Source organism: Akebia trifoliata, unplaced genomic scaffold (genome assembly GCF_017979445.1).
Source record: "Akebia trifoliata isolate Shusen 1 unplaced genomic scaffold, ASM1797944v1 Contig01299_ERROPOS615004, whole genome shotgun sequence".
Classification (NCBI taxonomy): domain Eukaryota; kingdom Viridiplantae; phylum Streptophyta; class Magnoliopsida; order Ranunculales; family Lardizabalaceae; genus Akebia; species Akebia trifoliata.
Window position 1 is genome coordinate 17,622 of NW_028237657.1, and position 15,636 is coordinate 33,257.

At 34.6% G+C, this 15,636-nt stretch overlaps 1 protein-coding gene across 1 annotated transcript in view; it reads left to right on the forward strand.

The window, feature by feature from the left end:
• Positions 1-15,636, forward strand: part of LOC147380568 (uncharacterized) — a 62,917-nt gene that overhangs the window by 15,722 nt on the left and 31,559 nt on the right. The window contains exons 11-15 of the mRNA XM_086431501.1: positions 3,410-3,453; positions 3,569-3,763; positions 14,484-14,559; positions 14,640-14,720; positions 14,802-14,882. Coding sequence (XP_086287627.1) covers positions 3,410-3,453; positions 3,569-3,763; positions 14,484-14,559; positions 14,640-14,720; positions 14,802-14,882 — 477 coding nt within the window. The remainder of the gene's footprint in view (positions 1-3,409; positions 3,454-3,568; positions 3,764-14,483; positions 14,560-14,639; positions 14,721-14,801; positions 14,883-15,636) is intronic.

The window sequence follows — 15,636 nt, forward strand, 5'->3', positions numbered from 1 at the left end:
CTGATGATATGCTATTGTCAATTAAATTCTTTAAACAAATTCTAAAGAACAGATATCACTAGAAATGGATTAGAGCAAGACATGAATGAAAAACAAGAAAAAAAAGGCCTTCAAGAAAAACTTGAGGACTAGTTTTTTCAAAGAAAGGGGGTTTGATGTAGGATATCTACAACTCTTAAGTAGTTTTCTAATTCTATTAGGTTCTATTTCTACTTCTAGTTCTAGTAGGATTTTTATTTCATAGTTATGTTAGGAGTACAATTCTTTGTTAGTTTCTAATTTGTTTGAAATTCGTTTTTATTATTTAGGCTATAATTAAAAGTGCTTAGAAGTCTCTAATTTGAGTTCTAATAGGATTAGAAAATTAGTACTATGTTATAGATAGGTTAAGAATGTTAATTTTTGGTATTTTAGTAGAATTCTAAGTTGTTATGATGAAGTTATCTATAAAAGGAGCTCCAAATCTGAAAATCAATAATCAATTAATCAATACAATTATTTTTTCTCTTTTAATTACTTTTTAGTTTTATGCTTTATTTTCTTTCAAGCTATTGCTTGTTTATTAATTGAATCTATTAATTCAAATTGATTTTGAGTGTTTCATTAAACACAACCTATCAAATCTATTGATTCACACGCTTCCGCCACTTTAGTTATAAACACATATAACTCAACAATTTCAGACAATGATATCATATATTGCAGAGGAAACAAAACTAAATACGATACATAATCAAAAGCAACAATCCTAACTCACAACTCCCTTCATTTATATTTAACAGAAATAAATAATGGCACCTACTGCCAAGAATATACTAACTTGTTCTCTCAACATAAATTGACCTACTATCTATTGATGATCACAACACACAGACCTACTGATCTCGAAACTGCAACAATTATAAAGTTGATCATCGTCACTAGAACTTCTTGAAACTGAGATGATTGGTAGGGTGAGTAACAGGGGAGTTACCCAGCAGAAAACGTATATTTCAAAATCATAGTCCAAATATGTAGATTTATCATATTAAAAGCAATTTTAAAAATATGCAAGTTTTATTTCAAATAATATCCACTATGAAAAAAAAATCGAATTAACATACTGAAATAACTGAAATACTGTAAATGTAAACATCCATAAATTATCTCCGCATAATATACAATCAATGATGTGTATTAGAATAGAGGTTGATGATCATGATTGATGTGAACATCTCAATTAAGATACGTATATGCTCCAATACTTCACTGGTGTGGAATCCCATCGTTAGTTCCTGATTTTGTGGCCAGCAAGACAAACCATTAGTAGGTAGCTATTTATCCGGCTCAAGTTGGCCATTTGATTAGGGCAACAGTGAAACATCCCTCTATAACGTGGGTCAAATCTGTTCGATTACTCAAGATTGCTAATGATCATTGGCTTGTCAGCTTCGTCTTTACCCATCGGGCGTGTGTGCGAACCTCAAATAACTTTAGTCTTGTACAGACACTACATTTACACCTTATTCTCTAGTAAAGGTAGAAGAGAATTTCTTGGATATGGAGAGTGGTGTTGATCTCCAAAGCATCACATACTACTAGGGAGATCATACATCTCAATATATATCCTAGCAGTGTGTCGCTAAAGTTCCGACCAACTATTATTTATAGCCCTTTAATAGATCACTAAAATATATTTAAGTATAATTATTCATTTTGTTTTCAAAACATTAAACGTCTTTTTCTTTTAAAAAAATATGATACTATATTTTTTTTCTTTTAGAACATAAATTAAATTGAAAAGTAACACTTAGTATGAGTATGAATACCCAGTCTTTCTGTGAAATATTATATCGTCACAACATCCACCTCGCGATCACGCGAGCTAAAACTGGGAAAATAAATAACACCTCGCGATCGTGCGAGCTTTATTTAGAAAAATAAAGCACACCTCGCTACGCGAGCTAAATCTAGGAATATAAAGCATACCTCACGATCACGAGAGCTAATTTAATATACCTGAGTATTCATACACCATGCACACTAACAAGTACAATAACATACAACCAAGATATCTTTTAAAAAATCATTTTTTCCCACCAATCTAAACCTTGAAATTCTTTTACAAAATTAATAAAACCATTCTTAACATCACAATAAAATTTCTTTCAAAAATCTTTTTTTTTTTCCAAATGAAATTTAAAGAACACCTTTTAAAATTAAAACTTTTTGATGCATATTGAAGTCAACAAACAAAATCTCCTATAACATAAATATAATATCGATAGATCCAAATTCTAAAGTAACATGCATGAATTTTTGCCAAAATACATTCATTGAACATAAATTTTTAAATAATCATTACTTTGAAACAAAAATAATTTTTTTTAAAAACAAATCTACGACTACAATTAAGAAATTGGAAGTTCCCTAACTCTTCAAATTCAATTCTTCGCTTTTGAACTCGACGTCTTGAATCTTTAGTCAACTAGTCCATCTTTTTATTCTCTTTCACTTCCTAACGTGATCAACACCTAAATTAAAAGTCAAGAGACAAACAACTTTAAAAGTCGCCTTTTCTTAATAGGTTTACAGAAATGAATATGAATTAGTTCTTTATATTCATAAATATTATTCTAAAATATCATTTTGGATCAACTAACTTAAATCATCAAATCAAACTCACGTAAAACTATGTTTCTCAATAGTTTTAAACCTACAAATAATACCTGATTGACTCACAAACTATCCCATCACATTCATAAAATTTATTCCTCAAGATTTGTAATAAAAATTTCAGGGTATTACACATATAAAATAGATAAAAACAATAAACAAAGAAATCGCTACTTTCCCCGATGCGAACCTTGTTGCCTTCACCTATTATGAGAATCCTTCCTGAACTCAAATGTGAACATTTTGGATACCCTGTACACTCCTCTCCCATAAGAAATTATTCTCCTCATGATAATAATAACATTGTATTTTTCTTGGAATATATTCCACTATGGGCTACTCAGGTTTATTCAAAATCTCCACAATCATTTGTCGAACAAAGCACATTTCATAGACCTTAGATTACATAAACTGGACTATCCTCCCTTTTTTAGGTGAACAAAGTTTCTTTTAATTTACTAAGTAGAATTTGGGAATTCTTTCTTCATATTTCATAAGAGTCACGAACTAAGCTATCCATTAGCTTCTCAATTGACTTAGGGATTGGTAAAAGAGAAAAAAATAAATAGGGTTACTGGAGAGAGTGCTCTTTATTAAAGTTGACTTGCCACCTTTGCAAAGGAATCTAGACTTCAGGGGCTCTTACCTTTTTCCAACCCTTTCGATATGTGCATCCCAAGTTGGAGTTTGCAGGGAAATTGTTAAACTTGGAATCAATTTGATTTTCTCTCACCCGTCTACATTCTATTTCCAGGATGCTCAAGTAGAGATGGAGATGACAAAGCTACAATAATCAAGGTTATTTTAGTTTTCTCTTATAGAAGATTTTGTTAGTAGGTTTTCATGCCTATCTTTAAAGATATGCTTCATACATCTACTCTCCATGTTCTTATGTTATGCTATTCTTTCTCAGATTTTGGAAACAGTACTTGGGATGAGTATTATAGATGCAAGTAATAAAGAAAGCTACAATCCCGAGAAATTAGGGCATGAAATTATTGCTGCTTCAAAGTTTGTCAAACGAATTGGTTTCATTGGCCTTGGTGCGATGGGATTTGGCATGGCAACTCAACTATTAAAATCCAATTTTTGCGTGATTGGTTTTGATGTAAGACTTACGCTCTCTTGTAATTTTTTTTTTGTGTTTCACTTTTTAATGTGCTATAGGAAATCAATATATGATCTAGTATTGGCTCTAGTATTGGCTCTTATTATAGGGTTTTCTTTTGCATTTTTATATTTGATTGATAAGAAAGTGTATTGTTTTTATAGTTTGAAAAGATTTATATTTTTAATCAAGAAGCATTAGTCTCCATAAATAGCATTTTCCCAATTGGTATTTAAGTCTTCCATTTTAGTTTCTTGTACTTCTCTTAAATGGATCGCCATTATTAAAAAATGTGGTTATTTAACTTTTCAAATCTTAGGCATTAACTAACGACAATCATTGAATACCCCAACAAAGTGCATTAACTAGGATCCACAAATATTTTCCCCTAAAACAGAATGGCCCACTTTACCAATAACACAATATTGTTGGTGAAAAAATGAGGCTTTACTAGATGATGCTATTTGGGTATGAACTGCCTTCACCAACACCTTCATGCAGAGATTCCTTTTTTTAGGGCATAAAAAATATAATCCAAAGCAGGCCTTAACGATCAAGTCTGTAACACAGAGTATTGTAGATTTAGAATTTAATGAACTCAAGCTTCAACGTTTCTGGCATGTTACCCTTTACTTGGCTGAGTCCTACCTATTTTATAACTTAACTCAATCTTTTTCTCCCTTGACACTTATTTGGCTGTTAGGAGTGGAGAAAATGTCACGCCCCAAATTCGACTATTCGTCGACTGGGCAACATGATTAGAGGATACTTGACCCCGTCCCAAACCTGAAACTTGAGCATAAACTTCAATACTATGTGAGGGAGAGATCCGCTAACACCTAAAGCTTATTGGTCTAGATACCACTCCCTAGGACTCATGTGATTCTCAAGGTATGGGTCAAGGGTTGAAGTAACTCAAAGAACTTTCTTCCCAAAGAAATTTCAATTGACTTACCAATAGAAAAAATTAATTATTCTACAAGCTAATAATTTGTAATACCAGAATTTTATCTAAAGCATAGCTGATACTATCATATATTGATGTTCAGTGAAATAACATATCATAGCGATAACAAAAGAGTAGTACATAGGGTATAACAAAAGTAAGAAACCAAGTATGTCCTAAAGGACAATATACATAAATAAACAAAAGACATCTCAACATCTAGCAAAAGACCTACTGTCGGGGAAAGCAGATAATAGTAGCGGCAAACCGATGGCTCCTCAAGGCACGACCTCTAAATCAGGGTCTGGCTCATGGTACGACTCTAGCTCTGGTTTCCAGTACGGCTCCTCCTCAACGTACTCCTCCGCCAAGTAGGTGTCCTCTATAGGGAAACCTGAAAGGTGGAAAAAATGGTATGAACGACAAAGTTGCCTAGCACTTATCGACCAACCCTAAACTAGTCACCTAGGGGTGAGAAAACAATGTAGTTTCTAAGTTTTGTGTCCTTAAAATACGGTGTAAAATGAATTTTATTTATGAAAACCATGATGCATAAATCGAGAATTATATCTAACTGTGTTTAAATGCATCTACTAATAGAAGAAACCAAGTAAATCTCATGATAGTCACATATCTAAAGCATTGCAATGATAATCAATTAATTTTAGTTCAGTTATAGTTATATAATGACATAATAAATATGCATACAGTATTACATTACAATACATGATGTGAGGGGTATCTCTAGTGGGTCCAAGCTTACGACTGATCTTCCGATCAAAATCGACCTACCAGTTGTGAAGAGTTCTACTATTTACAGGCATAGAACGGAATCGGGGTCCCGTTAATTTATCGATGAGGGATCCTAACATCGTTGGCCTTTAACACAAGCCGGGCGTCTTCACCTGTCCTGAGTTTCCGATTTGGTGTGGTAGCCGTTGGCTCCCATGGAGAGCGTGGGGTCGTTCGCAATATGCCATCTTTTCCAACCTAGCTTGCCATTGACAATAGGGTCAATGACCCAACTAAACCTAATGGCAATCAACCATTCAACGACTACAGTCTAGGATGGATCTATGTCTAAACCAGGTGTAAACCTTGCGTCTAATGCCTATCAGGTGGACGTGCAATCTCAAATCTCTCTAGCTACTGACCTCAACCTCTTTACAACCAAAATCAAGGTTTATGGAAAAGATATAACCAGTTCTTCCCAGACTTCGTTGGGAGTGGTTGTCTCCACAGTGTCCCATACCACTAGGGAGCAAGTCAAATCTATTGACATCTTAGGTAATTCCTCGTTTCTGGAAGAGCCAAGAAATTACTTGCAAGGTAGTTTCACGGTTCTTTTCGGCTCACCAATTATACTAAAATAATATAAGTATGTGTTTTATTTGCAAGAAATCCCGAAGAAATCAGTGAGATGTTAAATCAACGGTATAATAATTTTTTTAATTCCGGTTTGTTAAAAAGAAAATCAAAACACAGAAACAAAACATTACAATTAGTTCCATGGATACCCAGGAATTGCCCATCAATTCCAATGTTGTGTTTCATCTCGATGCACTCACTGAATATCCTATCCATAATCATAAATAATGTATTATCCATATCCAAGATTGCTCGTCCACATTATCACTCCTAAACTATACCACTGGGTATCCATGTGACAAGTACACTTCACAATAGTCATCCATATATAGATAATTTTGAAAGTAGAAGAGGTTTATTTGTTTTCAAGACAGAAACATTTGATATGAAAATGAGATATTCTTACGTTACTAAACAAGATATTTTATAGTAAACATAAGAGGCTTTTAAGTTATAAATTATAAATTTCTTATGGTAAACAGGAGACATTACTACGATTTACAAAATAAAACCTTTCTTGGGGATAAGATGGTTCTAGATTATAAATCAATGTTACAAAACATAAATTTTCTTAATAAAAATGAGATATTTGTATGATGTAAAACAGTTATTTGAGACCTTTCTAGATAATAAAACATAAGCATTTCATGGTAAAATGATGTATATTTATATAGCAAAATAGAAATATTGAGACCTTTATGAATAATAAAACATACACACTTCATATTAACATTTCATGATAACAATGATATACTTCCATATTATAAAATAGAAATATTACATGAGTAACATAAGAGTTTTCTATGTTATAAAACAGAAATATTACATAACAATTATGAGAGGTAGGTTGTAAGATTTATAGTGATGTTCTTTGTTCAAATAGTTATGTTCTTAGTGTCGAACAAGATGGTGAAAACAGTCCATAATTTAGAAGTATATAAACATTTTAGGATGAAACTTTCTTCTATAATGATTCATATCAAATAACCAAGTCGTGTATAATTAAGTCAAGAAAATCATTCTAAATATGGCAAGTGAAATATAAAACACACTTTCTTTCCTTCCTATGTCAAATAAGTTAAATGAAATAGATTTTGAAAACTATTAGTTTTAAATTTAGCAATAGAAGTATTTTAGAAACATGCCGGGTGGCCTACCTAGGGTGAGAAGGTACATACTTTCTCAAACTATAAGCGTAACTCACAAAAACCCCATTCCTTGATCTCGGTTCCGTGCTCCGGCTCTGCCACCTTGAGTTCTTTTGGGGTTGAAATACAAAAACACTTCATCAAGTATGAATGTCTGTAGTTTATATTCTAGCTAAAGTTTCCTTTAATAATAGATCTTACCTAAGGTTGTATGTGTTCTTCAAGAATGTTTGAAGGTGGACTCTCCTAGAAGAGTTGATGTTGTAGTTTCTAAGTGAAGGGAGAATCTAATAAGCAAAAATGGTGTATGAATAAGAATTGGCTAAAAGAAAATGCAAAAGATAGAAGAATATGTAGTAGTGGGAAACCACTTACCTTAATAAGTATTAAATGAAGACTTCTTTTCAAATACTTAACTAGGTAACATAAGAAGGTTGTTGGTTATTTTCTTCAAGAATCCTTTAAAACTTTTTAATAGTATTGAGAGAAGAGATTTAAAAGAGTCATATAAACTTGAGTAATGAAGATTTGTGGAGGTAATTGAGGTGGATGAGAGGCCTCTAAAGATGCTTAAGCAATTGAGAATGCATGAAAGAGTAGAGACAGAGAGATTTACCTAATTTTTATGTAATGGAGAGAACTATGAATTGAGGTAGCAATATGGAGCCATATGGACTAAGTAGAAGGGGTCAAGTTGAAAAAAAATGCTTGCATAGGATCATGTAGATTAGGCTGAGATTTAATCATGGGTGGAGATAAACTAAATGGGGTCAAGTTAGTTAACTAAGATTAGTTAGAATTTCACCATAGTTAAGGGTTGGTTAAAGTTTAAAACAACTATGGTCAAGTTAAGTTCTAATTAGGGGTAATGCGTGGGGGTTAACTAGACACTTGTCTCTTAGCTAAAGACACGTTGTCTTTGAGTGAAAATCTGACGTGGCAGCTATGGTGAGGTGGATAGAAATGAGAGGGTTCAATTTTTGAGTGACAAGTGTGATTAGATGTATGGTAGGTGGGTTGGACACATGACAACTAAGTCTTACATGTAAGACCATATGTAATAATTTGTAACAATGATGATACTGATGTAAGCCATCAGTTTGAGGTGACTTGGGAGATATTTTTTTATTTTATGCTACATCTAGTAACATCCAGCTTCGGGTTGTTTTGATGGCTCAACTTCTTCTTGTTCAAGTTGTTTTGGTGGTTCAGTTTCAGGCAAGGGAAATGGAGTGTTTTGGGTTGGTGGTTGGCTAGCTTGAGCAGGAAGGTCCATTAGAAAGCCATAATCCCCTTGGTCCTTATCTTCACTAGTAAGTGTCTCCCCCTGAAGAGAAGGTTGGAAAAAACTTTCACTGTCAACAAAAGTTACATCGGCGGACACAAAGATTTTGCGAGATGGTGGATGATAACATTTATAACCCTTTTGAGTTGAGGAATACCCTATGAAGACACACCTAAGAGCTCGAGGATCAAGTTTACTACGACCATGAGAATGAATATGAACAAACGAGACACATCCAAAAACTCGAGGTGACAATTGATTGTGAGAAGCAAAATCAGAAAAAAATTTGGAAAAAACCTCCCAGGGACTTTTAAAATCAAGAACTCGAGATGGAGTACGATTTATTAAGTGGGCTGATGTGAGAACTGCTTCACCCTATAAGTATTTGGGGACATTCTGTTGGAATAACAATGCACGAGTTGTTGACAAGAGATGGCCATTCTTCCTTTCTGCCACTCCATTTTGCTGGGGTGTATCTATGCAAGAGGATTCATGTATTATCCCCTCTTTTTGAAAATATGGAGATAATACTTGATTAAAATATTCTCTTGCATTGTCAGATCTTATTTTTTTATATTTTAACCCCAAACTCATTTTTGACCATGTCATGAAAGATAGGGAGAACCGTGCAAACATCAGATTTTTGTTTTAGCAAAAAAACCCATGTGACACGAGTACAGTCGTCAATAAACGTGACAAACCATTTAGCCCCTGAAATATTTGAAATTTTTTACGGTCCTCAAATGTCACTATGGATTTATTGAAAGGAAAATGAGGATTTTTTATTACTCAAAGGAAAAGAAACTCGTTTGTGTTTGGCAAACTCACAAATGTCACAATGAAATTCACGAATATCAATATTCTTAAATAAGGAAGGAAACATGACACTCAAAGTCCTAAAGGAAGGATGTCCAAACTGAAGGTGATAAAGTCAAATCTAGTCTTTTATTGGAGATCTTGTATCTGACAACAAGGAAGATGGATTGTCAATCCTACAACTCTTATTTTTATTCTGCACATCAAGGTAATAGAGGCCACTACTTTCCGTAGCATGCCCAATCGTCATCCCCGTAGCTCGGTCTTGAAAAATACAAGAGGTGGATGAAAAGGTCAAGCTACAATTCAAATCCTTTGTAAGATTTTGGATAGAGACTAGATTTATTGTAAGTTTTGGAACGTGCAAAACATTTTTCAAAATTAATGAAGGACTTATGTGGATATCTCCTTGACCTGCTACAGTAGCAAGTGACCCATCGGCCAATGTAATTTTTCTGTTACTAGAACATGGACTATATGTGGAGAATATAAAGGAGCAATGAGTTATATGGTCAGTTACTCCTGAATCAATGATCCAAGAGTCGAAATAGTTACTATCCGAGACACTAAAGGCATGAAAAGAAGAAACCATACCTGAATGTGCAAATGAACACATACCCGATAGTTTCTCCAAGGAGTTGAGAAGTGATCTTAGTCATTCAATGTCTTCTTTGTTGATCTCCTTACTATTAGAATTCTCTTGAGCACCCGAGCCATCACTACCGGTTTGTGCCAGATTAGCATGTAACTTTTGTTGCTAGTTTCTTGATCCTCCCCCATTTCTACCAGAAAAGTTTTGTGGTCTCCCATGAAGTGTTACCATCACAGACTGATTGGTGGCTCCTGACTCTTCTGACATCGTGAATTTAGCAAAGATCACAAGGGAAAAATAAAGGGAGGGTAAAAACAGATGAACAACGAACAAGATGGCAAAAAAAGAAAAAAAAATCGATTCCTAGGATATGAACTTAAGGCTCTGATACCATATAGGAAACTGAATTTATTGAGAATTCTTTTTATATCCATTACAAATGCCCTAATAGGGTATTTATAGACCAACTATCCTATTACAAGAATATTCTAGAAAACTATCCTATTGTAAAGGGTTACAAGAATATTCTAGAAAACTATACCAACTATCCTATTACAAGAATATTCTAGAAAACTATCCTATTGTGGAGGATTACAAGAATATTCTAGAAAATTATCCTATTGTTGAAGGTTACAAGAATGTTCTAGAAAGTCAAGAGTGATCAAGAATAATCAAGAAGAATATCTTATTTTCCTAAAATAAGCCTTGTAGATTTTTCAGCAGTGGAAACACTGTGTGCAGATGCAAAGGTACATGAGTGAGTAAAAGTAAAGACCGGCTGAAATGAAGTCTCCGTCTGATTGAAGAATTTCTTGAACTTGTCAAGCTCAGCCTGGGATAGAAATACTGAATCTGAGGAGGAGATGGTAACTGAATGAGGTGTTGAATCAGTAGTCGGCTGAGAGACTGCATGAGCTGAAAATCATTGAGGCTGTTGACGTTGCTGATTAGGACGACCATGAACTTCATAACAACAAGCCCTCACGTGACTCAACTTTCCACAATGATCACACTTATGTCGCTAACAAATAGGCAGAGACCCACTAGAAGGCTCTGGAGAAGGTAGGCTCTGATACCAAGTTGAAAATAAGAGAACAGTAAAAAGTGATTAATTACTAAATCCTAATTAGGCTTTAAGTTGATTACATGGTCTAATAAGTGAAAAGACTAAAAAGGACAAAAGATCTATAAAAATAATAAAATAAGAGTTATTCAACAATATCATTATTTAATATAATGGATTAAAACTTGAAATTTGGTTGTGTGGATTTGAAAATGAGAAATATCCCATGGTTATCTTAATTTTTTCGTTTTTTAATATTAGTTATTTTAAATTATCATGCATCTGAGGCTTTCGCTTTATGTTTTGTGGCTTAAACCTCGAGGCACGAGCTGGCCAAAACCCTTGCTTCAATGTCAACGTTTGAAAACATTGGTTGGTGATGAAAAAGTTCAGGTAGAGGTAGTTTGGTTGGGAAAGTAACTTAAAGAGGGGTGCATATGGGTGTAAGAATTCGATGCAAGGTTGATAGTAGAGTTTAATTTTGGGATAATCTGTTATGTGGGGATTGCCCTTTAAAGGATCAATTTCCTTGTTTGTTCGGATTGTCTACGAAGAAAGGATTCCCTATCTCTAGATTCCTGGTGGTGTTGGAAGGTGTGGTGGGGTGGGATTATGGTTCCAGAAAGGATTTTAATGATTGGGAGGTGGAGGAGTTGGCCTTTTCAACTAACCTCTTGGCAGGAACTTCTTTGTATCTTGACTAGAGTGATTGGTGGGTGTGGAAAAACGGCCGAGGATGATTTGTTTTCAATGAGGTCTTTTTACAAGGCTTTCCCAGTGGTAGCCACTTGGGGGCCGAAGATTCCGTCGATAGTGTCATTCTTTATTTGGATGGCTTCACTCGATAGGTTTCTCATGTTGGATGGCCTAATTCGTAGGGGGTTTTGTTTACCGAACTTTTGCGGCATGTGTAAGAGATATGGGGAGACAGTCAGTCATTTGTTGCTGCATTGTGCCTGGCTCAGGTGGTTTGGATGTGCTTTTTGGTCATTTTTTGGTGTCTCGTCTTGCTTCCCCAAGTCAGCCAAAGGGCTGTTTTAATCTTGGATGAGCATGGGGTTCACCTTTTTGCTGGCAATGCGGACTTTATGGTCTCTCACTCCTTTTGCCATATGCTGGGCTCTTTGGAAAGAGAGAAATTGTCGTGTATTCAAAGGAAAGGTGTCTTCGGTTGAAAATATTGTAGTGTTTATTAAAGGCTTTTCATTTTACTGGTGTCTTTGACGATTTCATGTGAAGATGGGAGTTGGTGTGCTGATTGGAATGAGTGTAGCATGGGGTGTGGATTTTTCTTCCTTGGGTGTTTTTGTATCTTGTTTTGTTGGTCATCTCGACCATAATTAATATAATTGCATTTACTTATAAAAAAGGTGTTTTATAAGATTTGAGTAATAAAATTTCAATTTCTAATCCCTGGTTTGAATTGTGCTTCACCCTTAGGTTTGAGGTTTATGTCCAGTTAAGAAAATAAAACTTATACTTGTATCTAATGGGGTGTGTTCGCTGGATGGTTGCTCCTGGTTTTTTGTTGGTCATTTGCTCCTTTTATTATCTTAAATGTGGTAGTTGAAGGGGATGCCCAAAGAGGCCTATTTGTCCTCACCTTTTCCCTTCATGGCAAGTTATAGACATAAATCTTCAGCTACATGGAAAAAAATGTAAAGAAATAGTTTGTCGACAAGTTTTGTTCCTCCCAAACCTAATTCATGTTAGTGTGGTCCATGGCTGTGATTGTGATTGATTGGCGGATTGGCTACCAACACTCGTCTAACACAGTTAGCGACTTAGAAACCCATCAATTAATATAGGTGATTAGTTAAAATTATTTATGAGGTTTTTGATGTGGCAAAGTGCTAAAACACAGATTGAATCATCAAAAAAGTTGATTGGTTGATTAAAATATTTTCTTGATTGAGATGTGCATATTTTCAATCATTTAAAATTTAACAAAATTTCTATGAGTTTCCCGTCAAACGAAATGTAGGAATTTGTGAGAATAGGGTATCCAATATTAATAGTCTATTAATAAATGATCTATACAAGAGGCAATTGCTTCTTAATTGTAAAATACTTGCAAAAATAGTTATTTATATTTATCCATTTACTTTTACTACTTAAACTTGATTTATTATTTATTAATTTATTTTAATTGACTACTTTTTTGATACCTAGTTATTGATACAATTTCTTATTTCTGGGTGAAATGCCTGGAAAAATAAAATCAATTGATCAAATTATTTTTTGATCGATCGAAATTTAATTTTTTTTTCTATGAAGCTTTGATGCATTTATTCGATCGACCACAAGTTTTCATCAATTGATTGTACCTCTATAACGTGATTGATCGGCCAGTTATTTTATGGAAATATAGAAACTGAGTTTGTCCGATTCAATCCTGAAAATTTTGACTCTATAAGGGTTCTAAACATTGTGTTCACATCTCTCAAACCCTAGATTGACTTCCTCTAAGGTTCATGTGAAGAAGTACCTTTCTTCAACACCTCAGAGTCAATTCGGTACTCCTCGCACAATCCAAACTTTATTATCCCATGATTGTGCAAGGATTCGGTTGTTTTCAACCGCAAAGCCTGCACCATTTTTAATCTACTCATGGAAGTGATTGTTGGTGCTGAGATCTGTTGGAGAACGGATTGTGGTGATCTATTGGGTTGTTGATCTGTTGATGCTGAAGAAAAGTAGTTTGAAGATTCGAAGCTAAAGATCAAAGGTTACTACTGTTTGCAGAGATTAGTTGTGGATTCAAGTCAGTTGAGTAATCTGTGTGCCTGGTATAGTATTTGTATCATCATATCTGCCTTAGTGTGATTGGTAACTGGACTAGTCCTGTGGTTTTTCCTAGTAGGGTTGCCACTTAAAAATCCCTTGTGTTCTGTAATGTGTGAATGTTCAAAATCAAGTGAACAATATAAATATTTTTCATATATCTATATTGGTCAATTTGATTCAATCAATCTTACAATATAAATATATTCATATATCTATATTTGCCATGGCTTTCTCGTAGATTCTTTCTTTCTTTCCTATGCTCTATGATTCTTCTACTTTTCGTCTTCTTAATGCGATTATTCTTATAAACCAAAAAACTTGCCAAAAAAAAAAAAAAAAACAATCCATTGATAATTGTGTGCTGAGACTTCAACCCCAAGGGGTTGTTCTAGTGGAAGCTTAGCCTTGATAAGTTCCTTAGGAAGGGTAGGTCAAGTGTTCGAAACCCCATGTAGCAATGAATTCCTTGGGGCCACTCTCCAGGGTCAGGTTGACCCTTGACTCAACCAGTTGCACATAGGACTTTCCGAGGGGGCGGTGCGTGTGACTGTGGGATTAGTTTCACCCAAGGGTGGGGATACCCACGATAAGCAAATAAATAAAAAAATAAAATACAATTGGTGCTGAGACTTTGCCAAAATAATTTCTTTACGTAGTTTGAGTGAATATAGATAGTAAACCTTTTGGTTGATGATAAAATTTTCCTTGGATGTAGGTTTATAAGCCAACTCTCTCTCGATTTGAGAAAGCAGGTGGTTTGATTGGGAACTCTCCTGCGGAAGTATCAAAAGGTATGCCTATATGTATGTGTATCTGTTATTAACCATTTGTTACCGAGAACCTACTCATTTCTTAAACTTGTATGATTCAGATGTTGATGTGCTTATAGTCATGGTTACGAATGAAACTCAAGCGGAAAGTGTTTTATATGGAGATCATGGCTCAATATCAGGTATTTTGAGCATCTATACTACATTTGTGAACAATACTTTCACACTTAACCTATACTTCAATTTTGTTCCTTTTTTTACAGCCCTTCCAGCTGGAGCATCCATTATCCTTTCATCCACAGTTTCCCCTGGATTCGTTGCTAAACTAGAACGACGATTGCAGGGTAAGTCCTTTAATTTCTATGGTGGTTGGTAGTCTACCTCTGTTGTATGTAGTAATGCAATGAACTAGAATTGTCTAAAACTTACATGTTCATCTTCTATTTTCTCTCTCCTTTAATCCTCTCACTAGTTTATTTTTAGGTTGCCATGATTTTCAAGTTTTGGATGTTCACATCATTAGAAGTGCTTATATATATGGATCACGTTGAGGGGACATCAACAAATGACAACTATTTTTACATCTCTCGGTTTACAAGATCCAAAGGCATTTGATGGTGTTGTAGAAAGCATTGAAAAAATGGATAGCATCCAGGTGGTTGTGTGAAAATAGTTGTCAGTTTTAGATGTCCTCCGAACGCTTCCCTATATATATATATGGATCAGGATCCGTATACACATAAAGCTACTCATAAAGCTTCAACGTGTCTTGTCTTATATGGGCAAAAAGGTTTGAAATGGGCTGATTTTTTGTGAGGATGATCTCTATGGTGAGGAGATCCTTCTTGCCCAAAATGAGCCCATTCTGAAACGTCTAGCCCTATGTTTACATGTTAAAGAATTTTGGACGGTCCATTTTTTGTAAACTACTTTTGATGGGGTTAGAAGTTTTGGAATGGTCTGATTTTTTGCAAGGATGATCCCCTCACCATAGAGGTCATCCTCACAAAAAATCAGCCCATGCCGAACCTTTTTCACCATATAAGACAAAAACGTTATAGCTTTATGAGTAGCTTTATGTGTCTACGGATCCTTACC